The sequence below is a fragment of the Dama dama genome, chromosome 20 (assembly GCF_033118175.1).
Source record: "Dama dama isolate Ldn47 chromosome 20, ASM3311817v1, whole genome shotgun sequence".
Classification (NCBI taxonomy): Eukaryota; Metazoa; Chordata; class Mammalia; order Artiodactyla; family Cervidae; genus Dama; species Dama dama.
Genome location: NC_083700.1, coordinates 65605113 through 65630910, shown reverse-complemented (window position 1 = coordinate 65630910; position 25798 = coordinate 65605113). Strand labels below are relative to the sequence as shown.

The following is a 25798-nucleotide window of genomic DNA, read 5'->3' as shown; positions in this document are numbered from 1 at the left end:
CCTGAAAATTTTCTGGGGAAAGAAGACAGCCCTTTCAGTTATGTAGTGGTTACAACTCCAGGCCCTGCTGTTTGCCTCTATCGTACCCTGCCCTGGATTCCATTTCGGAACTGTATTCCAAATAGCAGAATTTTCATTGTATTGAAACAATATTTTATGTGGTTGCTCCCACATTTCATTGGGAGATCCTTGTGGGCAGGGACCATGTCTTGCCCGCTTTGCATCTCTTTCATCCGGTATGGTAGTTGGCTCATAGTAGATGCTCAATAAATGTTGAAGTGACCATCTATAAATGTGTTTCCAAGTTGTGCTAGAACTCTGCTTATAAGATTTTTTTTAAAAAGAAATGAATGAAAGAAGAGCGATCTAGTTTAACCACTGTAGGCACATATTTAAACAGTTAATAAACACAGGTTGCTGCTGCTGCTGCTGCTAAGTTGAATGGCTGGAAAAATGAAGAAATCTTCCATGGTGGTTCTCATACTTAGGATGTTCAAGAAAATCTTAAAAACAAGATCTTCTAAAGATACATTCTCAAATTCTGACTAGAGTCAGAGTCTTACTTAATGCCTCAAATGTTGTCTGAGGATTTAAGTATTTTTCATCATTATCAATATGAATGAGAAGAGTTACTCTAAGATAAGCTAAGCAGAGAGATAATCTAATATCTAAGGAATAAAGGGTAAACCCATCACCCCCCCACCCCCCACCCCCATAGTCTTTTCTGAATTTCCTAGGAGGCAATCTTTGTATTTAAGTCAATGCTGAGCAATCAACATAGATAAGTATGAAAGAACTATAATCAGCATGTATCTTCTTTTGAAGTGTTAGATTCTTTCAAGTCACACGAATCAAGATAACTTACACCTGAGAAAAAGATACCAGTTTTTTCTTTGGACTGACACCAAAGTTTAAGGGGAAAAAAATTTATTTCCTTAAACTAAATGGAAATCTTCAATAAAGGCATTCTGTGGTGAATTTTTAGCCTATTCTCCACTCTGTAAGTCGGGAAATGGAGTATTAATGGAAGTATCACATAATTTCTTATCTACTTTTTATTCCCATATCAGTTAGTATTTAATATACTCTTGAATTTCATTTTCTTCCAAGAAATGCTTTAAAAAGATTTGAAAATGTGCTTTTTGCCTTAATTTCTAAATAACTTTTCTAATACTTCTTTTGAATGGATGCATCCATGCGTGCTCAGTCATGTCCAATTCTTTGCAACCCCATGGACTGTAGCCCACCAGGATCCTCTGTCCATGGGATTGTCCAGGCAAGAACACTGGAGTGGGTTGCCATTTCCTTCTGCATGGAATCTTCCTGACCCAGGAATCAAACCTGCATTTCCTGAATTGGCCTGTGAATTTTCTTTACCACTGAGCCACCTGGGAAGCCCCTAAATGCAGCATTTCTCAAGAAATAAAATCCATTTGTTTAAAATAAGTAGGTCAGGGAGAAACTGCACTGTCGTTACTTTATAAAATAAACATTTTCTCTCATTTGCTGCAACCAAAAATATATCCTATATTTAGCTCCAGCTATTTTTTTTTAACTGATTGCTTTGCAGTAAACCAAATAGTGATTTAGATCACATCATCTTTTAAGAATCCTTCCCTATCTTCTTCCCTTCCATGAATTTAGAATGTAGTGGACAATACAAATTGGATTTGTGCCCACATACGAACGACAGGATCTCAGGGGTAGTTATTCATGTTGTCAATATCATGGATTTAAATGTTAGATGTTTGTAAAGAGGTGAGGCATAGAAAGGGGCTGGTTTGCTCTTGTTTTAGTCCTAAGTCATGTCTGACCTTAAGTCATGTCTGAACGCAAGTCATGTCTGAACGCAAGTCATGTCTGAACCCCATGGGCTCCCCCACCAGACCCCTCTGTCCATGGGATTTTCCAGGCAAGAATACTGGAGTAGGTTGCTATTTCCTTCTCCAGGGGATCTTTCTACCCAGGGATCAAACCCACATCTCTTACGTCTCCTGCATTGGCAGGTGGATTCTTTACCACTGAGCCCCCAGGGAAGCCCAGGTGTTGGTTTTGAAGTTGGCTAAGTGAGCATTAGTCATATACTGAGATCCTCCACTTCTTCACGGTCATCTCTACGGTGACTTGCTTGGCTAGGTCTGCCAACATCATCCAACATCATCTTACAAGTGTTTGACTGCTTCTTAATAGATACTGTTTCCTGTGGTCTTATCAGTCCTGCGTCACACGCACTAGTGATGAAGAATGCGTCAACCGACCACTATGAACCAGGCAGGCGTAGCTCATCCCACAGGTGCAGAAACAGCTGATACATTTTTGCCTTCTCTCCACTCTCTACCGTTTGCCTTCACTCCACTCTCCCCTCCAATGTCAGAAAGTTTTTATTCAGGGCTGTTTGCCTAATACTGGCACTAATACTGGCACTCTTATTTCCTAAAGGATCATTAAAATCAAGCACATCTATAAAGACAATATTAAGAATAACCATCATGTTTTACATGATATTTTATTTGACTGCTGTTCACAAGGGGCACCTCATGGTAGATAGTTCAGGTCCATTAGCTCTTGCAGATGATCTGCTTTCCTCCAGTCTCTCCCTATCCAACCTGCCCCCTGCACTACCTACCATTGGCATTCATTCTAAGGCACAAAACAAAATGTATTACTCCCATGTTTATAAGATAAAACCCCAACTGCTTGGGGAAGGCAATGCCAGCCCATATAGTCTCGGTCTAACTTTCCAGAACTTCAATTTCTGGCTACTGATAGTATCTTAATAAATATTAAATGAATGAATAAACAAATGAATGAAGTAGATGCCTGCATAATCAAATTAATGCTTGGGAAAAAACACAGCATTATAAGTTTACATTCATTTGCATGTTGTCAGCCTGGTATATATTAAATAAAACCTTAAATTTTTCCTCTTCATTAAATTCCCACATCTTGGTAGCTTAATGTACCCCAATTTCTTTTATAGAAATGAAGATTTGCACTGTAAAAATCAAGCCACAGAAATGTACGTTTCTTAAACTAATGACATCTTTTTGAAACCATTTAGTGATATACTCTGTTCAGCAGGTATGATTTGGCATATGCCAAATTATGAAAGAACTGAGTAACCTAGGTAACGATTTAACTAAAGTAGTGAAAGTAATATGCGTTTGGACTATAAGAAATCACCATGGATTCTATCTGTAGAAATGAATAGAATATAGATCTTCAGTGAGAAATGCCCAAACTATAAAAATAAGGTTTCACATTCTACCTTTCTCCCAAAGTGAAACAAAACAATTAGTTTCTTTTGTTCTTGGACTAATCATATTGATCCATTTTGGATTTTTATTGTTGTTGCTATTTTCTTTTAAAGACCCTGCAACTTCATTAAATTACTGTTTCTATCACTCATGTCTATAGTACAAGGTCTCTTTTAATAGAAGGCAGAAGTTAAAACGTTGTTTCGTTGGTCCGTCTCCAGAGTTTCTGATTCAGTACAATGGAGTGAAACTCATAAATCTACATTTCTAACAAGTTTCCCGGGATGCCCATGCAAGAGTGGCCAATGTAACATGGCCGTAGGGTTTTCTTCACATTGTTATCAGAGTTTGCCTCAGTGAAACAGATTTCATTTAATTCCTGTAATTTTGCATAATTGTAACAGTAATGGAAGTCTGGAACAGCATTTGTCTTAGGGGAAAAAAAGACTTAGGGAGAATATGTTAGCCAACATCCAGTATTATGAAAATAGCCATATGAAAGTGGCCCTCTTCTTTATTCCCATATTTTTTTAAACATTGTGCTAGTCACATTGTATTATAATTATTGTTTCATCTCAACTACTAAACTATGAGCTCCTTAAGATCAGAGAAATTGTCTTATTCCTCTTCCAAATCAAAGCCTGTACAATACTCTGTGCTGCTCATTGAAAATATGAGAGATTAAAATGATATATGGGGAACAAGCAAGCCTATCCTTAGTTTGCTGGTCCTCCACTATGATCCCTAAATCAAACATGTGCAGGACAGCAACTGACAGCCAAAATAAAAAAATAAATAATTTTACTGTTAAACTTTGTCTTTAAACCCAGTGGAGCCCAAGAGTACCATCTGAATCGCAGGGAGAATTCCTTTCACCTAGGCTATCAGCAGCTCAGATCCTAGGACCAAAGCAGGTCAGAACACCTTCTCCAACCCTAACCGCTCCCCCCACCCCCAGTGAGTCTCAAATTGCCACACTTTAGTCACAGAAATGTTGGTCCAGAGAATGCCATTGGAGAAGAAGACAGGAAGTAGAACCAGGAAGCTGTAAATTGTGCCAGTGCTTAGAGCTGCCCAATGCAAGTCTCCCAGAAACTAAGGCCAGCCAATCTCACTAGCTGCACTACAAAGAAGCAAGTTCAAAAAGAAAAATGAGCAGCAGAGAGAAAGAGCAATGAATATTACTTCTCAGCTTCTTGGAAATAAAAGAGAGAATTCTATGTGAGAGAAACCATGTTCCTACCTGAATGAAAAGTCTTGCTCTGATCAACCTTAGCCACACCTTTCTCCTCAAAAGTGAAGAAAAGTGGATGAGGAAGAACAGAAGAGTTTTGAACTTCCTTTCCTTAGAGATTCACATTATCCTACTCTTTGTCCTTTTCTACAGTATAAACACAATGGTCTTAATAGTCCAAGTCGAGGAGTTTATAACCAAGCTGGTGCAGAACTCATGAATGTTAATTAGGAAAAGAGACTAGACTAAGAAAACAGATGACTGGACTTCATACCTGCCAGGGCCCCAGTTCATCTGTTCCTGTATCTGGAGTCTTCCACTTGTATACAGCAAACTTAATATGGAGAGATTCCCCATCAAGAAATTAATTGCTTCCCCTATCCTGGGGGGGAAAAAAAATTGCCTACCTATTTAAGTGGTTCCCTGTCTAAGAGGATGATGCCTGAAAGCTTCTCATCTCGTGAGCTGCAAGATTCATGCAGAATTTGGATGTTGCATTCCTCTTAGGCCTATATGCCAGCTATTCTTCATGAATTTCTGAAAGACTACCCTTTCCTCCCCTTCTTTCTCTAGTTAATCCTTTCTTATCTTCAGATTTCAGCTCAATTGTCAGTTTCTTATAGGAACCTTCCACAATCTCCATGGTAAGATTGGATCTCCCTATTATGTCTTCTTATAGTAAGAGCTACTTAACTACAGTTCCAGATTTATACTTATCTGTGCAATCCTTAATTAAAATTTGTCTCCTCCAACTGGCCATAAGCTCAGCCAGGGAAAGAACATACAATATTTTGTGGTCATTGTTAGTCCTTGGTGTGTAGAATAGAATCTAGCACATAGTAGGTACATAGGTTATGAGTATGCTGTTAGGTGAATTATCTAAACTTGCTCCAGCTGTTATATATTCTTGCTAATATTTGATATCATTGGTCTTCTTAATTTTAACTGTTTTGATAGATATGTACTTCAGTTGGCATTCCCTGGAGTATTAATGATATTGACACCTTTTCAATTCATTGGTCATTTGGATATTCTCTTTTATAAAAATGCCTGATCATGTCTCTTGCCCATTGTTCTGTTGTTTTTGTTTTGTCTTATTGATTTGTAAAATTTTTTTCATATTTTCAAAACAAGCCCTTTGTTGATTATATGTGTTGCAAATATCTTCTTCCACTATGTAACTGACATTTCCATTCTCTACTTTCATTCTCTTTAATTTTATAAAAATAAAATAAAACTTTTAAATTTTAAAGCCATCCAATTTTAGGCCCAATTTAAGAAATCCTTATATTCCCTAAGATCTAGAAGCTATTTTCTTGTGTTACCTTCTAAAACATTTATCATTTTACTTTTCACATTTAGATCTGAAAATCCATTTGGCATTGGTCTTTGCATATCCCGTAATGTTGGGAGTCAAGAGTCATTGTTTTCCATAAGGACATCTAATTGACTGAGCACCATTTATTGAAAAGACTGTGCTTTCCTCACTGCACATCAGAACCACCTTTGTTATAAATCATATGCCCATATATTTGGGCAGTGGATCTGATTCCGAGTTCTCTCTGTTCCAGTGGTTTACTGGTCTTCCTTAAAACCAACACCACACTATCTTAATTACTGTATATTTGTAATAAGTCACACTATCTGACAACAAATTCTATCACTTTTTCTTCTTTTTTTCAAGATTGTCTTGAAATTGCCTTGGCTATTCTGGCTCTCTGAATTTCCAAATAAATTTCAGAGTTAATTTTCCAGTTCACACACACACACATCCTGCTGGAATTTAGAAATTACATTAAATCTATAGATCAATTTGGGAAGAATTGACATATTTTATGATACTCTGCTTAATTTATGAATATGGCATATAGCTCATTATATTTAAATCTTTAATTTCTGCCAAGGTCTGTTTGGTATTCTTCATTATATCCTTTTCCCCTAGATAATTAAGTGATTTTTAAAAATTATTTAACTAGTACTTTATTTTATTTTAAAATTATTTGTTCCTAGTATATAAAAATAAAATTGATTTTTGTATACTCTTCTAGGTAGAGAACATGCTGAATTTGCATGTTTATTCTTATGACTTTTTAATTCTTTTTAATTTTTTACAAATCCAATCATATTACTCAAATAACTATTATATTTCTTTCTTTCCAATCTTGTGGGGTTTTTTTTTTCATGTCTTAATTTACTGTCTAAAATCTCCATTACAATGTTGACTAGAAATAATGATAATGGGCATCTTTATTTCATCTCAGAGGGAAAGTGTCAGCATTTCCCAGTTAGGTATGATGTCTGCTATAAATATTATGTATTTATTCTTTATCATACTAAGGATGTTTTCTTAAATTCCTAGTTTAATAAAAATATTTCTCCTGAAGGAATATAAAGTTTTACCATGTGCTTTTTCATATTTATTTAAGATAATCATATGACTTTTTCTTATTTATTCTGTTGATTTGGTAGATGATAGCGCTTGACTTTTGAAAAATAACCACATTTTGCATTCAGGGAATAAACTCGGGTAGGTAATGGTGTATATAATCCTTCTTGTAAATAAATAGATTCATTTGCTAATATTTCACTAAGAATTTTTACATGTGATCATGAGTGAGATTGACTGATAAATTTTGTTTCTTTCAATGTCCTTCTAAGGCTTTGGATTCAAAGATTATGCAGGACTAATAAAATGAATTGTGAAGTATTCCCTTCTTTATATTTAGTAGAAGAGTTTCTGTTGGATTGATATCTGGTACAATTCACTGATGAAGCCATCTGAATTCAGAGTTTTCTTTTTGTAGAGTTTTGAATTATAGATTTAATATCTTCCATAAGTAAAGAACCATTCTGATTTTCTGGTTCTTCTTTCTTTTTTTCTTTTTCTTTTTTTTTTTTTTTTTTTTTTGGTTTGGGAGAGTTGTGTTTTTCTAGAAATTGATCCATTTCATAAATATTTTCTAATTTGTTTTCATGAAGTTTTTCTTAATATCCTCTTTTATCATCTTACTCTCTGTAGAATATTTAGGGATGCCTTACTTTTTGTTCTCAATATTTATTTATGCCTTTTCTTTACCTAGATCAGTTTCATTAAGTCCTGACCACTGAACCACCAGGGAATTACCCATCATGATTTTGATTTCCAATTCCCAGAACATTAGTGATTCTGAACACCTTTATTTATTTATACCTGGTGGCCATTTGTATGTCCTCTAAAGAAAAATATCTGCTCAAGGTTTTTGCCCTTTGTTTTGTAGAAAATGGATTCTTAGGCATTATATTAATTTAGTTTTTAAAATAAATTAACTTATTAATTTAAAATTAACCTTTATAATTTAAATTTTTATTGAGGAATAATTGTATTAAATTACAATTATATTTGTTTCGGGTGTACACTGGATGATTCCACATTTGTATATGTTGCAAAATGATCACCACAATAAGTCTAGTTAATATCCATCACCATGCATAGTTACAAAAATTTTTTCTCATGATGAGAACTTTCTAGATCCACTTTCCTAGTGGATATTTTCAATTTTTTTCCTTTGCTCATTTTTAAATTGGATTTGATATATTTGTATGGTTTTACCACCTTTCTACTGGCTGTTTCCATGGTATTTTTTTCCATCCCTTCCCTTTCAGCATTTCTGCATCTTTGTATTTAAAGTGTACTGCTGTGTTGAGCACCTCTGATGCTCTATCTTATATTCTCTCAGCCCACTTTTTACGTGGCCTTTGCTACTGTGTACCCCTGCAATGCTGCCCAGGACAGCGATTCACTGACTTCCTGCCCTGAGACATACACAGTGTAAAGTATGCAGGAGACCAATAGGGGACAGGATCTGATAAATAAAGTCTCCTCTCTTGTGTCCCCCTAGAAGGGCCAGCAGCAGCACAGAGTCCTAGTCTCCTGTCGCAGTGACTAACCCAACCCTGCACCTTTGCACTGGCTTGTCTCCTCTGAATTCTCCCCAGCCACCCTCCTGCTTTCCTGTCTATGGCTGCTTTGATGCTGCAAGACCACATGACCAGACTTACCTGGTAGTCCGGTGTTCTAGTTCTGTGAAGAATACTGTTGGTAGCTTGATAGGGATTGCATTGAATCTATAGATTGCTTTGGATAGTATACTCATTTTCACAATATTGATTCTTCCAATCCATGAACACGGTATATTTCTCCATCTATTTGTGTCCTCTTTGGTTTCTTTCATCAGTGTTTTATAGTTTTCTATGTATAGGTCTTTTGTTTCTTTAGGTAGATATACTCCTAAATATTTTATTCTTTTTGTTGCAATGGTGAATGGTATTGTTTCCTTAATTTCTCTTTCTGTTTTCTCATTGTTAGTGTATAGGAATGCAAGGGATTTCTGTGTGTTAATTTTATATCCTGCAACTTTACTATATTCATTGATTAGCTCTAGTAATTTTCTGGTAGAGTCTTTAGGGTTTTCTATGTAGAGGATCATGTCATCTGCAAACAGTGAGAGTTTCACTTCTTCTTTTCCTATCTGGATTCCTTTTATTTCTTTTTCTGCTCTGATTGCTGTGGCCAAAACTTCCAAAACTATGTTGGATAGTATGGTGAGAGTGGGCACCCTTGTCTTGTTCCTGATTTTAGGGGAAATGCTTTCAATTTTTCACCATTGAGGGTAATGTTTGCTGTAAACACGAACTTTAAATAGTATATTATTTTATGTATAGCGTAAGAACTTTATAATCATATGTTCTCAGTTTCTCCCTTCCATTCTTTGTGCTGTTGTTGTTATATGTTTTGATTCTACATCTTTATGAGCCATACAATATATTATCATTTTTACTTTAAACAGTCAGTTATATTTTAAGGAAAGTTTTTAATGAAGAAAATATTTTTATATATTTGTTTACCAGTTTACCATTTTGATCTCTCCTCTTTCATTTGTGGAAGTCTGTATTTCCCTCTGGTATAATTTTCGTTCTGCCTGAAGAACTTCTCTTAACATTTCTTGTATTATAGGCCTGCTGTAGGTATACCTAGTAGTATAGGTATTTGGTATACCACTTTGTATATTGCTATGTATAGGTCTGATGCAGAAAATGTCTGTTGAATTCTCAAAGCTTTTGTCTTACTGAAATTTTATTTCACATTCATCCTCGAAAGACTTTTTTCACTTGACACATTTTTCCTAGAATCTAGGTAACAGTTATTTTCTTTCAGTACTTTAAAGACGCCTTTCCATTGTCTTCTGGATTCCATGGTTGCTGACAGCACATCTTCAATTATGCTTATCTTTGTTCCACTGTAGCAGGGGTCAGTACACTTTTTCTTAAAGGACCAGATAGTAAATAGTTTAGGTATCTGATCTTTGTTGCAACTATTGAACTTTGGTGTAATGTGAAAGCAGCAATAGACAGTATGTAAATGAATGAGCATGGCTGTGTTCTCATAAAACTTTATTTGTGTAATCATGTGATGGACTCATCTGCTGTAGTTTGTTAAACCCCTCTCTGTAAGAACAAATCTCTTTTTACATGACTGCTTTTAAGGTGTTCTTGCTATCATTGTTTTTCTTTTCTTTTTTAAAAAAATTTTATGTATCTATTTACTTTTGCCTGTACTGGGTCTTCAGTGCTGCGCTTGGGCTTTCTCTAGTTGTGGTGCACAAGTTTCTCCCTGCGATGGCTTCTCTTGCAGAACATGGGCTTTGGGTGCAGGGGTTCAGAAGTTGTGGCATGTGGGCTCTAGAGTGTGCAGGCTTTAGTGTAGTTGTGACACATGGGCATAGTTGCCCTGTGGCACGTGAAATCTTCCCAGACCAGGGATCGAACCTGTATCCACTGCATTTGCAGATGGATTCTTAACCACTGGACCACCAAGGAAGTCCTACCACTGTTTTTCAGAATTTTGATTATGATGTTCCTTTGTGTAGCTTTCTTTGTGTTTCTTGGTGTTGGGCTTTGTGGACTTGGTGGTTTATAGTTTTTAGGACATTTGAAAAAACTTTTCAGTCATTATTTGTTTTACCTATTTTTGTCTCTCCCTACTTAGGACTCCAATTGCATGAATGTGTTCCTGCTTAATATTATGCCATGATAGGCATAATTGAGGCTCTGTGTATTCTTTTCCCTGTCCTTTTTCTTTCTGTGCTTCATTTGAGTAACTTCTATGGGTTTGTCATATATAGCTTTTATTATGCTGAGGTATGCTCCTTCTATTCCTGCTTTCTGGAGAGTTTTTATCATAAATGGATATTGAATTTTGTCAAAGGCTTTTTCTGCATCTATTGAGATAATCATTTGGTTTTTATCTTTCAGTTTGTTAATGTGGTGTATAACAGGTCAATGTTCAATTAAAATCACCCCTAGATTTACCATTTCATTACTCTTCATTTGTTCCCTGGGCCAGCTTTCTATCTTGGATCATTTTTCTTCTACCTGAAGAATATTCTTTAATATTTCCATTAGAGTAGAATTTCCGATGCAAATTCTGTCAGTTTTTGTTTGTTTGAAAACATCTATATTTACTCTTAGTTTTTGAAAGATATTTTGACTGAATATTGAAACTTATATGGCAGATTTTTTTATTGGCCCTTTAAAGATGTCATTTCATTACTTTCTGACTTTTATTGTTTCTTTGACAAATTTAGCTGTCTCATTGTTGTGCCTCTGAAGGTAATCTGTCATTTCTCCTTTCTGGATGCTTTAAAGATTTTTTTTTTCTGTCTAGCCATTCAGGAGTTTTACTATGATGTGCTTAGATCTGAGTTTTCTGTTTAGTTTTCTTCTTGGTTTTTACGTTACTTCTTGAGTCTGGGAAAATTCTGTCGCTATTTTATTTTCAAATACTGCTTCTTCTTTTTCCCTCTTCTTCCAAAACTTTCTAACCTTTGTCTCATATGTCTCTTTTGCTCTTTCTTGTACTTTCCTACCTCTCTGCCCCACTGCTTCACTCTCAATATTTTCTCATGACCTTTCAGTTCACTAATTCTCTTTTCAGTGCCTAACTGGCACTGAACACATTTAGTATAATGAGAATTTGGGATGATTCTAAGTGGAATTGAGTCCTGTGAGGGCTGGTTCATACATACTCTGATGGTGCAGCCCTACAGGATTCCAACCAGAAGCCTAACTTGGGGGCAGCAGTAGTAATTTCTATGACTCCTCCATGGAGGAGCCCTATATGCCAGCTTTTGTTCCCCCAGCCCAGAAATTATCTCCATGTTCAGTCTAGTCAAGCCTCTGTGGTAGTGGTGTATAGTCAATAAATGCTTAATGATTGAAAGAAATTATTTCCTTTACATTTTACCTAATAGACAGAATTAAGAAAGTAATGTTAGCCCTGTATTAGAAAAAACTTCCCAGTTACTAGCATCTTCCTGTAATGAAGGGGATTGACTTCATAAGTAGTGAGGCATCACAAGAAATGCCCACGAAGAACATTCAAGTTTAAAAATCACTTGTCAAGAGATTGTAGAGATGATTGCAGGTTTGGCATTAATTTGAGCTAGAAAACCTCCAAAAATTTCCCATCTCTTAGTTTCTGTGATTCCAGTTTTTGTTCCAACTGTGATCTTCTCTCTTGTGAGGGTTTTTTTTTGTTTGTTTGTTTGGTTTGATTTGTTTTTTTTTTTTTTTTTTCATATTTTGTTTGTTGGTTTCTCAATGTGATCTGAACTGCAGGGTCTCTAGGCCTTCTCACAGGTCTTCCTAAAGAATAGAACATTTCTGTAAAGCAATTATCCTTCAATAAAAAAATTAATTAATTACAAAAAAAGAAAGCAGTCAAGAGCACTGACAGTTAAGAACAAGGCTTACTAAAGTAAGCTCATTTTGCAATCTGACACACATCTTTGCCAATCAAAGGTGGCCATAGGTCCTTTTTAACAGAGTAATTATTCAGATAAGAAACTTTGAGATAATGAATGGGGGAAGATTGACTTGTCTATGTAATGAAAAAGACAAAAAGCAAAGACTGATTTAGTTAATCCAGTGGAAGAAATAGTATCAACAACTGGAAAGTTTTCTTCCACGTAGATAAAAGCAGTATCTTGGTCTTTGTTCTCATTTATTTATTCACTCATTCAATCAGTGAATACCTTTTGAGGACATATGCTAGGAAAAGGTATGGCTATGCTTTTCAACATTTCATGAGAGAATTTCATGAAAACTTTCTAGGGCCTTCATCTCTTCTAGAAAAGAATGATGTCTGCTTCTGTTTTACATTTTGTGAAAAAAAAGTAAAATACTAAATTTTTTCTTTTAAAATGGGCACCACTGAAGAAGGAAGGCCCTAATGAGTGGACATATGTAAGAGTGACTAAGAATCAGGTGAGCATGCTTGTGGCTGAAGGCAGTGTTGAGTAGTCAGCTGGTTATCCCAGCTTCCTTGGTGGTCTTGCCTGTTCCATGTTTTAACTTTTTGTGTCACTAGTTATATGATGCTATTTCATACTGAGGAAAGACAGCAAGTTAATCACAGTTATAAAATTAAATAACTTTGAAGATTCATTTCAAATTTATCTATATTGGACTTGAAGTTGCATTCATTGATCAAAAATCTCAGATATAAAAATAAAAATATCAAATTCACAGAAATAATTTTTAAATGGGCAAGATCATTGTATAGAAAACTACAAAGCTCTACATTAAAAAGTACTGGGAGAAATTAAAGAAACAACAACACGAAAATATTCCACTTAAGTTTTCTCTAAACTTATGACTATTTTTTAAAGTCTATTATTTTTTTTTTTAATTTTTATTATTATTATTTTTTTTTTCCAGTGGGTTTTGTCATACATTGATATGAATCAGCCATGGATTTACATGTATTCCCAATCCTGATCCCCCCTCCCACCTCCCTCTCCACCCGATTCCTCTGGGTCTTCCCAGTGCACCAGGCCCGAGCACTTGTCTCGTGCATCCCACCTGGGCTGGTGATCTGTTTCACCATAGATAGTATACATGCTGTTCTTTTGAAATATCCCACCCTCACATTCTCCCACAAAGTTCAAAAGTCTGTTCTGTATTTCTGTGTCTCTTTTTCTGTTCTGCATATAGGGTTATCGTTATCACCTTTCTAAATTCCATATACATGTGTCAGTATGCTGTAATGTTCTTTATCTTTCTGGCTTACTTCACTCTGTATAAGGGGCTCCAGCTTCATCCATCTCATTAGGACTGGTTCAAATGAATTCTTTTTAATGGCTGAGTAATATTCCATGGTGTATATGTACCACAGCTTCCTTATCCATTCATCAATAAAGTCTATTAATGTAAGAGTCTGCATGCAATGCAGGAGACCTTGGTTCTGTTTCTGTGTTGGAAAGATTCCCTAGAGAAGGAAATGGCAACCCACTCCAGTATTCTTGCCTGGAAGACCCCGTGGATGGAGGAACCTGATGGGCTACAGTCCACGGCATTGCAAATAGTCGGACACAACTATGCCACTGACACTCCACTCCAATATGAATAAATAAAATGCAGTTTTACTCAAAGTGTAAAAAAGTCTTTATAAATTTCAAAAGCCAATAGTAAAAGACAAAATATAGTGATTATTACATATTTAAGTCTCTCCATACCTCATTATGATCTGAGCAAACTCCTGGAGATAGTGAAAGACACAGAAGCCTGGCATGCTGCAGTCCATGAGGTCTCAGAGAGTCAGACAAGGCTTAGCGAGTGAACAGCAGCAATAGCAATAACCTCTTTGTGTTATGTAGGGAAAAGCACATACTTTTCAGTCTGAAACAAAGCATAACGATATTAAAATAAAGCATTTAATTTGTTATGAAGGAAGTATTATCTTCATTCAACACTGAGCTAGCAGTTGAAGCTTTTCCCATATTTTAATATACACAATGACCAAACCAAGAACAATATAATATTATTTTAAGTTATTTGTCAAAAATTATCTTCTCCCTTATGCAAGTTATTCAAAGTAAATTTAAAGGATATCATATGATATGTTGGGCAAGACTGAATGTTACCAAAGATGTTATTAAGTTTGTATTTTGCAGTTTAATATTTGATAAGATAAAAGTCTTAATTTAACATAATCTCTTTACCACATACCATACAAAAATTACAAAGTGATTTTCTAAATTGTTAACACTTCTCAAAAGCTACTTAAATGTATTTTTTGAAACAAAATTCTGTAAAGCAGTTATTCTTCAATAAAAAATTAATCTTTTTTTTAATGGGACATACTAAACTACTGAGATAAGATAGATTTCCCCTTTATTTACAGTTGAGAAAACTGAAGTTTAGAGACATTGAACCATTTGTCCAAGGACAAACAACTAATAGCAGACTCTTATGAAAACTACTGCACAATTGCACTCATCTCACATGCTAGCAAAGTAATGCTCAAAATTCTCCAAGCCAGGCTTCAACAGTACGTGAAACATGAGCTTCCAGATGTTCAAGCTGGATTCAGAAAAGGCAGAGGAACCAGAGATCAAATTGCCAACATCTGTTGGATCATCAAAAAAGCCAGAGAGTTCCAGAAAAACATCTGCTTCTGCTTTATTGACTACGCCAAAGCCTTTGACTGTGTGGATTACGACAAACTCTGGAAAATTCTTAAAGAGATGGGAATACCAGACCACCTGACCTGCCTCCTAAGAAATCTGTATGCAGGTCAAGACGCAACAGTTAGAACTGGACATGGAACAACAGACTGATTCCAAATAGGAAAAAGAGTACATCAAGGCTGTATATTGTCACCTTGTTTATTTAACTTATGCAGAGTATAAGTACATCATATGAAATGCTGGGCTGGTTGAAGCACAAGCTGGAATCAAGATTGCCAGGAGATTTATCAGTAATGTCAGATATACAGATGACACCACCCATATGGCAGAAAGGGAAGAAGAACTAAAGAGCCTCTTGATGAAAGTGAAAGAGGAGAGTGAAAAAGTTGGCTTAAAACTCAACATTCAGAAAACTAAGATCATGGCATCTGGTCCCATCACTTAATGGCAAATAGATGGGGAAACAATGGAAACAGTGAGAGACTTTATTTTGGGGGGCTCCAAAATCACTGCAGATAGTGACTGAAGCCATGAAATTAAGAGACAGTTACTCCTTGGAAGAAAAGCTATGACCAACCTAGATAGCATATTAAAAATCAGAGACATTACTTTGCCAACAAAGGTCCATCTAGTCAAAGCAATTGTTTTTCCAGTAGTCATGTATGGATGTGAGAGCTGGACTATAAAGAAAGCTGAGCGCTGAAGAATTAATGCTTTTAAATTGTGATGTTGGAGAAGACTCTTGAGAGTCCCTTAGACTTCAAAGAAATCAGTCCAGTCCTGCCTAAAGGAAATCAGTTCTGAATATTCACTGGAAGGACTGATGCTGAAGCTGAAACTTCAATACTTTGACCACTTGATGCAAAGAACCGACTCATTGGGAAAGATCCTGATGCTGGGAAAGATTGAAGGCAGAAGTAGAAGGGGACGACAGAGAATGAGATGGTTGGATGGCATCACCAACTCAATGGACATGAATCTGAGTAAGCTCCGGGAGTTGGTGATGGACAGGGAAGCTGGCATGCTGCAGTCCAGGGGTCGCAAAGAGTCAGACACGACTGAGCAACTGAACTGAACTGATGAAATCAGGACCATCTGATTCTAAAATTCATGCTCTTGATCAAATAGCCAGTGTGTGCCTGTTCTTACACAGTGGCAGTGGGAATTGGAGGAAGAGATACATGAATCATGTTTCAAGACAAAAATCCACCATCTGTGGTGAGGGCTTCCTAAGACTGAAATTTCAATAAGGGTTAGAAATTATATTAAGATTTCTAGCTGAGAATTCAAAAAGATATAGGCTCCCCAGTGTTCACAGCAACATTATTTACAATTATCAAGGTATGGGAGCAACATAAGTATCCATCAGCAGGTGAATGGATGAAGAAGACGTGGTGCATGTGTGTGTGTGCGTGTGCACGCACGCGCCGAGGGGGGGTGTATACATTTCATTGTATATACACATACACAACAGATGCTGCTCAGCCATGACAAAGAATGAAATTTTGTCACTTGTAGCAACATGGATGGATTTGGAGTACATTGTGTTAAGTAAAATAAGTCAGACAGAGAAAGTCAAGTGTATGATATCACTTTCAGGTGGAATCTAAAAAGTAGAACAAACTAGGGCATAAAACAAAAAAGAAGCAGACTCAGAGATACAGAGAACAAACTAGTGGTTACTAGGGGGTGGGGGCAATATAAGAGAAGGGATTTTAAAAAGGAGCTCTTATGGAATTATATGAAATCATGTTTGCGAAATTTTGAAAACTGTATAGCACTATAGAATTTAAAGAATCTTTCATTCAAATTTTTAAAAATTTAAAAGACAAGACTTCTAATTGAAAGATTCAGGAAAGTAGTGTTACTACCATAAAAATAAAGGAACAAACAAATACATATATAAGCAAGAAGGGAATTTCATTTAGGTAAAAAGTTGCCAGAACTGATTTGGCCTTGCTGAGTCATAAGTAACATTAAAACTTTCAGGTAGAGCCATCATATAAACATTTGATAATATGGGACATAAGTGCTGTTGAAAGTCGGTGCTGAAAATGTAGATTTGGAATCCATCAACAAAAGATAAGTGGTTGAAATGAGACCAGCTGAAGGGAGCTGAGAGAACGAAAACCTGGAGAGGGAAAGCAAAACAAAACATAATCTAAGCCTCAGAAATCATTATTTGTGAGTATTGCATTTTTATGGGAAAAAATTTGAGCAAGGGGGAAAAACCAGCAAAGTAAAAAATTAAAGGAAAGAAAAGTTGAAGGAGAACTAGAACAACATGGAATCCTGAAAACCAAGAGATAGTAAATATGGCTAAAATTTGCTGTACACCTACCATGGATCAAGTTTGTGCTATTTTTTTCACACAATATCTTATTTAATTTTTATAACTCAGGGAGGAAGTTCATATATCTCTTTTGACAGATGAAGACACAGAGGCTTAGCTAAGATAAGCCATATGCCCAGAGCTCAGCTAGTAAATCCTAGGGCAAAAGCTCTAATTCAAGTTTCCCAGACTCCAGGGTTCATTATGTAACCAGTGGTCTCTAGAGTATATAAAGCAAACCACTGTAATGTGGGAAGAAAATGCTAATATTACCTTTATCATATCTTATCCTTTAAAAATTACATTTTTGTGTGTATTTTACAACATGCATACTATATTAGGGCAGCATGAGGCTTCCCTGGTGGCTCAGTAGTAAAGAATCTGCCCCCCAGTGCAAAAGATGCAGGAGATGTGGATTCGATCCCTGGGTAAGCAAGATCCCCTAGAGGAGGAAATGGCAACCCACTCCAGTATTGTTGCTGAGAAAATCCCATAGACAGAGGAACCTGGCAGGCTAAAGTCTGTCAGGTCCCCAAGAGTCAGACACCACTGAATGCCTGAGCAGAAGCACATGAGCACATGTGTATCATGCACTCATGATTAATAATTAATAAATTAATAAGTATATATTTATTGGGATACATGCTCAAATAATTTATTATCATGAGGATACAGTAAAAAAAAAAAAAAAATGGAGATCATTTATTTAAAGCACTATGCAAAACTGCCTCTGCCCACACTCACACGGGTTGGTATGTTGAATGCCTGTCTGCTTGTTTGACCCTCTCCACAGATCTGTACTCCTGACTTGGTGGTGTTCCTGGCTTGCGCCAATCAGAGACTTAAAGAAAGATTACTGAAGCGTGCAGAGCAACAGGGTCGACCTGATGACAATCTGAAAGCTACCCAAAGGAGACTAATGAACTTCAAGCAGAACGCTGCTCCATTGGTTAAATACTTCCAGGAAAAGGGGCTCATCATGACAGTAAGTCAAATATACTTTACTTGTCCATTACAAGAACAGTCTTTCAGATTTCTAATTATCCTATGTCATCATTTAGAAATCCTTTTATCTTATAAAAAATACTCTTCTTAGGTGGAGATTCAATGAAAAAAAAATTGGCAATCTTGACCTGATTTGCCTTTATTAAGGCATAACAATAAAAATACTTTCGCTTTAATTGATTTTACAAAAAAAAAAAAAAAAAGATCAATTTTAACCTTGGCTAGAATTCTATCGTCCCCAAATTTTAAAGTATTTTGAAGTAATTTTTTTATCATTTTAAGTAACATTTGCCCAGTTTCTCAACTCTTCAGCCTTTGAAAACCTAATAAAACTGATCAACTTAAAAATAGAATTGATATGTTAAACTTAAATTGTAAGCTAAACTTTATCATAGTGTACCACATAAAGAAATAAGATTCTGATGGCCCTGTGAAAATGTGTTTGACTTGTCATAAAGAAGTGATATTGTCTCAGAATGGAAGGCATTGCTCTTTCTGCTCCATTGATACAATGCAAATATTACTTTTTTCATAGTTTTTTTTGTGATTAATGATAATGAATGTGCCAAAGAAGGATGAAGCTGAACCACTAGTTTGTACAGTTATTAGAATACAGGGAAGTAGAGGTGAAGGCTCAGCTAAACGTATGATCCCCGCAACATCAGAGATTCAAGTATGGAACAGAGGAGACAGAGGATCGTTGGCCAGCTGAGGCATTTTGCAAAACACACTAAAACCAGTGCAGCTCCAGGGTTCTCCATGGAGGAAGCAGACCTCAGCAGCACCTTCTCCTCAGCCCTTAGCTCTTTCTCATGGGACCAAAGATTCGTGACTACTGGAGTTACAAGCCCCTGTGAAGAATCAGATGAAAGTGACACACTCTCAATACAATAAAATGCACATAAGGTGTTTTTCATAAATTTTAGGTAAATCTACTGAAGCTCATCCACAGAGCTCCTATGACCTAACAATTACTGTGCTAAAAAAATCTCTACATTAGCCTAAAATGCCCCCAGATTGAAAGAGACAGTCATGATATTTGAATAATAATCGCTTTGCAGTCTTTTTAGCACTATAAAGAAATATTTTTTAGAATTTGCCCTTTGAGTCAAAGTTGTCATGTCAGAGAATTATAAATCTGATCTGAAAATTGTTCACAATGCCAGAGTTCATCTTATGGTTTAAAAGAGACTTTGAGTGATATGAAAGAATCAAGAAAATCAGAGTGGATGTTTCTCTGGCTCTTTTGTATTGAGGTTGTTGCTTGCTTCTCCTGCAAATTACCAATGCTGACTTCTGCGCTGTGTCATGAAAATAGAAATTTACCCTGCAGACCAAACCCCAACAGCAAGCTGCAGAGCCAGAGTTTTAATTGATGTTTGCAAGGCTTAAAGTTATTACCGGAATGTCTCTGATTACTCCCTGCTTGTCACGTTCGTCATCACAATCAGAGGAGATTTCCCAAATGAATGCAGAGTGGGGATTGTTAATTTACTAATATTTTGCATGGAGGTGAAATGCCATTGCCTCTAATTGAGGGAGTCAATAACAATGCAGATGACAGCCTGTAACCTCCTTGCTAAACCCAGATAAGCTTTAAGATAAACGCCTCTAATTACTGGGAGACGACTTGCATTGGAAAGTCACCTTTTGAAAATCAGTGAACACAAACACAAGCTAAGCTCTGGGAAACAACTGAAAATTGTAGTTTGACAGAGAAGCGAGTGCTGCATCCTGACGCGTGTGTCCTCCTTCAGAACCCGGACACAGTTCGCTTTTGGAATTAAAATGTACATTTCTGCTTTTAAAGATAAGTTAAATAATTTAAATGGTCATCCTGATTAATCAAATGCATATTAAGATTTTAATAAAAGTCTAGGAGGTAATAGATTAAATCCAAATATTTCCTTTTCTCTGTAGCTTTTCTTTACTTCTACCTACCCCTCCTAATTGATCCATTTATTTATTAAGTAAATATCTTTTGAGAATCAGTAGGTGCCAGACTCTCTGTTAGGTGCACGTGGTGCAAAGCTAAATAGGCAAAAGTTAAGGATCTTTATTTTATTTTCTGACATATTCCAAACTCCTAGTACTATGCCCTCTGGTACATAGTATGTTGTCAGCAGATGAACAGAGCTTGCAAGTCTATGGGGAATCAAAAGCAATGAGGTTTTAAATTATTTATCTATTTATTAATTTTTATTTATTTTTGGCTGCACTGGGTCTTCATTTCCGAGCAGGCTTTTCTCTGGTTGTGGCGAGCAGGGGTTACTCTCTAGCAGTGGTGCGCGCGTTTCTCATTGCGATGACTTCTCTTGTTGCAGAGCATGGCTCCAGGTGCAAGGTCTCTATAGCTGTGGCATTCAGGCTTAGTTGTTCTGAGTTATGTGGGATCTTCCCAGACCAGGGATTGAATCTATGTTCAATCTCTGACTTTAACCACTGGACCACCAGGGAAGCCCCACAGTGGTTTATTAAGTGTGATGACTGTTGCATGGGAGAATGTACAGAATGCCCTCAGATATGTCATGGACTACAGAAATTTCCTGTAGTGAGTAGAACAAACTCTCCCCATCCACGAGTAGGATTCATCTTGTATGAGCTTTGTAAAGACCACAGAGGCCACGTACCTCTCAGTACTGGTGAGAAACTTTATCTTGGTGCCTCTGTTCCTTCGGGTTTTAGAGTCTGAAACCCTTCACTTGAATCTCAGCTCCACTACCATCTGACAAATTCATGGAGCTTCAGGACTCGGTCTCCGTGTCTAACTTAGAGATGCTGTTATCCGGCACAGAATGTTGTAGGGGTGAAATGAGAGAATGCATGTAGCGGTGGTTCGGATGGACCACGTAACCACATTGCCTAGTCCAGGTTCCTGCTCTGTCACCTACCACCTGTGTGGCTTCATGGAGCTTATTTATCTTCTTTGTGACTCAGTTACCTGACGCATGCAGTGGTTATAATCATCATTATACCCACCTCAGTGTAATTTTGAGGGTAAATGGGTATCAAGTACTTAGAACACTACCAGAAATGTTGCAAGTGAAATAGAAGTGATTGAAATTACCTAGCAATTTTCACATTTCCTCTTTTTTCTTCCTTTCACTTCTAATGCCCATTTTTCAAAACCCCAGTGTTTTTTTTTTTTTACTACTAACAAGTCTGTGCTCTTGAAGGGTTCTCTGTTGCTTATTCTCCCATAGATTACTGAATGGTGAAAGTGAATGTCGTTCAGTCGTGTCCGACTCTTTTCGACGCCATGGACGATACAGTCTATGGAATTCTCCAGGAGTACTGGAGTGGGTAGCCTTTCCCTTCTCCAGGGATCTTCCCAACCCAGGGATCAAATCCAGGTCTCCTGCATTGCAGGCGGATTCTTTACCAGCTGAACCACATGGGAAGCTCAGATGGATTACTGAAGAAATCCAAAGTGAAAAATTTAGATTTAAAACTTTTCACCAAATTCTTTTTTTCTTTAAAACTGTCTGTTGTGTGCATGCTAAGTCACTTCAGTAGTATCCAACTGTTTGCGACCCTATGGACTGTAGCCCGCCAGGTTCCTTTGTCCGTAGGATTCTCCAGGCAAGAATACTGGAGTGGGTGGCCATGCCCTCCTCCAAGGAGTCTTCCCGACCCAAGGATCAAGCCCGTGTCTCCTGTAGCTCCTGCACTGCAGGCAGATTCTTTATCGCTGAGCCACCAGGAAAGCCCAAAACTGTCTGTTAACCAGTTACAAAATTGTCCTAGTGTTTTCTTTGACTTCTTTATCATCCTTGTAATCAAGCTGTATGATGGCTGTGTCTGAATATGGTAGTTAAATTATAACAGATGTCAACCCATTCTTTTTTCTTTTTCACTACAACATTAACTATGTTGGTTGGCAGATTTGACTAAAGAACAAATCCAGTCTGACTGAGGAGAGAACCTAATCGAAATAGCCAGGAAAACAAGCTATTGCCTGAATAATATATCTTACTGCCAGTTCCCATCACATTGACTGCTTCACTTTTATTCTTTTATAATACTTGTCTTATACAGTTATCTGTGCAAGTATGAATTAAATGATAGCAAATCACAGGGCTAATATGTTAGGGACTTCATAGAACCTTTTCAGACAAACATGTTATTTTTTAACTTACAGTAGGTTGTATATAATAGCTCATCACGTCTTTTACAGGTTTTTGCTCCTAATTAAAGATTAGGATGCTGCGAGATCCCAGTTTGTCAGACATTCTTCTTCAAAGCTGTCTCATGACATTTTGGAGCAGTTAGACTGTAGCCCACCAGGTTCCTGTGTTCATGAAATTTTCCAGGCAAGAATACTGGAGCAGGCTGCCATTTCCTACAGTGTATATTCCCGACTCAGGGACCAAACCTGTGTCTTTTATGTCTTCTGCATTGGCAGTCAGGTTCTTTACCACTATAACACCTGGGAAGCCCTAATGCAGCTGTATAAAGTTTCAATAATATATCTGTTTAGTGATAATTTTTCATCTTAGTTTTATTTTAAAAGCTTAAAAAACTAGTCCTTGTTTTAGTTATCTTCATAAGTTAGTTAGAACCCATTTGAAAGAAATAATTTTAGTTTAAAAAGGTCAACTCTTTGGAAGCTTGATGAACTCTAAAAAATACCTGAGGTTTCCTTTTTTTTTTTTTTTAAGAAAAAGGTCTTTTAAAATGCTTGAAAATTAATAGGGTTAAATGTAATGTTTATGTTATTAGTTTCCAAAATGCGTGTATCACTGGATAGTCCACTCAGCTGGAACATCATTCAACTTGTCAGGGAAATGGTTGCACACTCGTGTGCATTGACACTCGTGTGCACTGAACAAATGCTACCTAATATGGGTGACCATCAGTAAAAGTCTGAATTTAGTTTTAATCTGTTAAGTAAGCGGATGGTCATTTTTCTTCTGGACTTTTTTAAATATAAAGTAGGGAAGCAAGAGAAACATAACTTAAAAATGAGAAGTAAGCGATATTCATAGGATGTATGAAGAGGCCTACTAACTAACACTCTGATTAACTGACTGGATCTCTTCAGGCAGGAAAGGCATAGAGTGAAAGATGTTAGAACAAGTTTATTTCTTGTTCGCCAACATCAATTGTCCTAGGGAAGCAGACAAGGGGCTAATTATAAGCTATCTTAGGATATAACAAGGTCACATAGGCCAATGATTCCATAATTTCATTACTTAATAGATCAGAAAAAAAAAATTTAATGGACTAAGATAAAGATTTTTTTTTAAGACTTTATTATTTTAGGACACTTTTAGTGTTAGTCCCTCAGTCATGTCCAACTCTATGCGACCCCATGGACTATAGCCAGCGAGGCTTTTCTGTCCATGGAATTCTCTAGGCAAGAATACTGGAGTGGGTTGCCATTCCCTTCTTCAGGGGATCTTCTTAATCCAGGAATTTAACCTGGATTTCTCACACTGCAGATTCTTTACCATCTGAACCACCAGAGAAGCACAAGAACCCTTTTTGGTCGACAGCAAAATTGAGAGGAGGATACAGGGACTCCCTGTATACCCCCTAAACCAACACTTGCACAGTCCCCCCAATTATTAATGTCCCTCACTAGAGTGTTGCATTTGTTATAATTAATGAACCTACACTGATGCATCATAATCACTCAAAGCTCATATTTTACCTTAAAGTTCATACTTGGTATTATACATTCAATGGTATTGGACAAATGTATAGTGCCACGTGGGCTTCCATGGTAGCTCAGCTGGTAAAGAATCCACCTGCCATGCAGGAGACCCCAGTTTGATTCCTGGGTCAGGAAGATACACTGGAGAAGGGATAGGCTGCCCACTCCAGTATTCTTGGGCTTCCCTAGTGGCTCAGCTGGTAAAGAATCTACCTGCAATGTGGGAGACCTGGATTCCATCCCTGGGTTGGGAAGTCCCCTGGAGAAGGGAAGGGTTACACACACCAGTATTCTGGCCAGGAGAATTTCATGGACTGTATGTATAGTCCATGGGGTTGCAAAGAGTAGGACATGACTGAGTGCCTTTCACTTTTATAGTGCCATGTATCTGTCATTACAATATCTTACAGAGTATTTTCACTGCCCTTAACTATCTCTGTGCTCTCTTTATTCAACCTTCACCCACTCCATCCTCCTAACCTGGCTCCTGGCAACCACTGATCTTTTTACTATCTCTGAAGTTTTACCTTTTCCAGAAGGTCATGAAGTTGAATGCCTTATAGTATGTAGCCTTTTCAGATTGGTTTCTTTCACTTAGTAACATGCATTTTAGTTTCCTCTATGTCGTGTCCAGGCTTGATAACTCATTTCTTTTGAGCACATCCATTGTCTGGATATACCACAGTTTATGTGTTCATTCATCTGCAGCTTGGTTACTTCCAAATTTCAGCATTTATTTAAAAAAAAAAAAAGCTGCTATATGTATCCATGTGCCAGTATTTGTGAGGACATAAGTTTTCAGTTCATTTTGATAACTACCAGGGAGCATGACTGCTGGTAAGAGTACATGTAGTTTTGTAAGAAACCACCAAAGTGTCTCCCAAACTGGCTGCACCATTTTGCGTTCTCACCTGAGAATTCTCCCTGAGATGAGAGTTCTTATTGCTCCACATCCTCAGCAGCATTCAGCGTTGTCAGTGTTCCAGGTTTTGGCTGTTTTATTAGGTCTGCAGTGGTATCTTGTTGTTTCAATTTGTATTTCCCAAATTGACTTTGAAAAAAATTTTTCTAAGTGAGGACATTAGAAAAGGGGGAAAAAATCTATTAATATCATTGTTTGAAAGGGATTTTTTTAGTACAAAAAAAATTTAGTAATGACAAAACTCATAAAGTCACTAAAATGGATCTGTTTGGCTATAAGAAAAATTCCCAACATTTGTCTTATTTTTTTTATTTTGTTGTAGATTAGGGAACACTTCATCATAAACTAGCATCAGTGCTGCTTAGAGAGCATATCCTTGTCAACATCACACTACTAGTGATTCACCAGACATTGTCCCTGAACCCCCAGATAACCCCTTTGGCACTATGTTTGCTTAATTTACACCATATGACTTCCTTCAAATTTTACCACTGAAACTATGTAATTCCATCTCACCAGGCACTCCTAGCCAGAGGGAAAATAAACGGGAATAGTACAAGTTAATTTAGACAAATTATTTCTTAATTAACTTCAATTTTCATAGGAATCAATGCTAACATTTAAAATACAAATACACTTATCTCTAGACTTAGTGCACGGCCATTGGTTAATTATCACCATCTCTATTAGCATCACTGCACGGGGTAGTAAGAAAGAAATCCGAACAGCAAAAACTCTCAGCAAATTCAGCAACCCACCTATACATAAGAAAGGCAGTGGAAATACCCGATACCCGTTTACTCAAACAAATCCATTCTCCTAAAATTACTAGGAGGAAAATTCTGTGATTGCATCCCAATGCATGAGGTTGATAAATTTGT

At 36.8% G+C, this 25798-nt stretch overlaps 1 protein-coding gene across 3 annotated transcripts in view; it reads left to right on the top strand.

Moving 5' to 3' along the window:
* Positions 1 to 25798, top strand: part of AK5 (adenylate kinase 5) — a 258867-nt gene that overhangs the window by 36476 nt on the left and 196593 nt on the right. For all 3 annotated transcript variants that reach the window (XM_061121597.1, XM_061121596.1, XM_061121595.1), the window contains exon 6: positions 18125 to 18316. In XM_061121597.1, coding sequence (XP_060977580.1) covers positions 18125 to 18316 — 192 coding nt within the window. The remainder of the gene's footprint in view (positions 1 to 18124; positions 18317 to 25798) is intronic.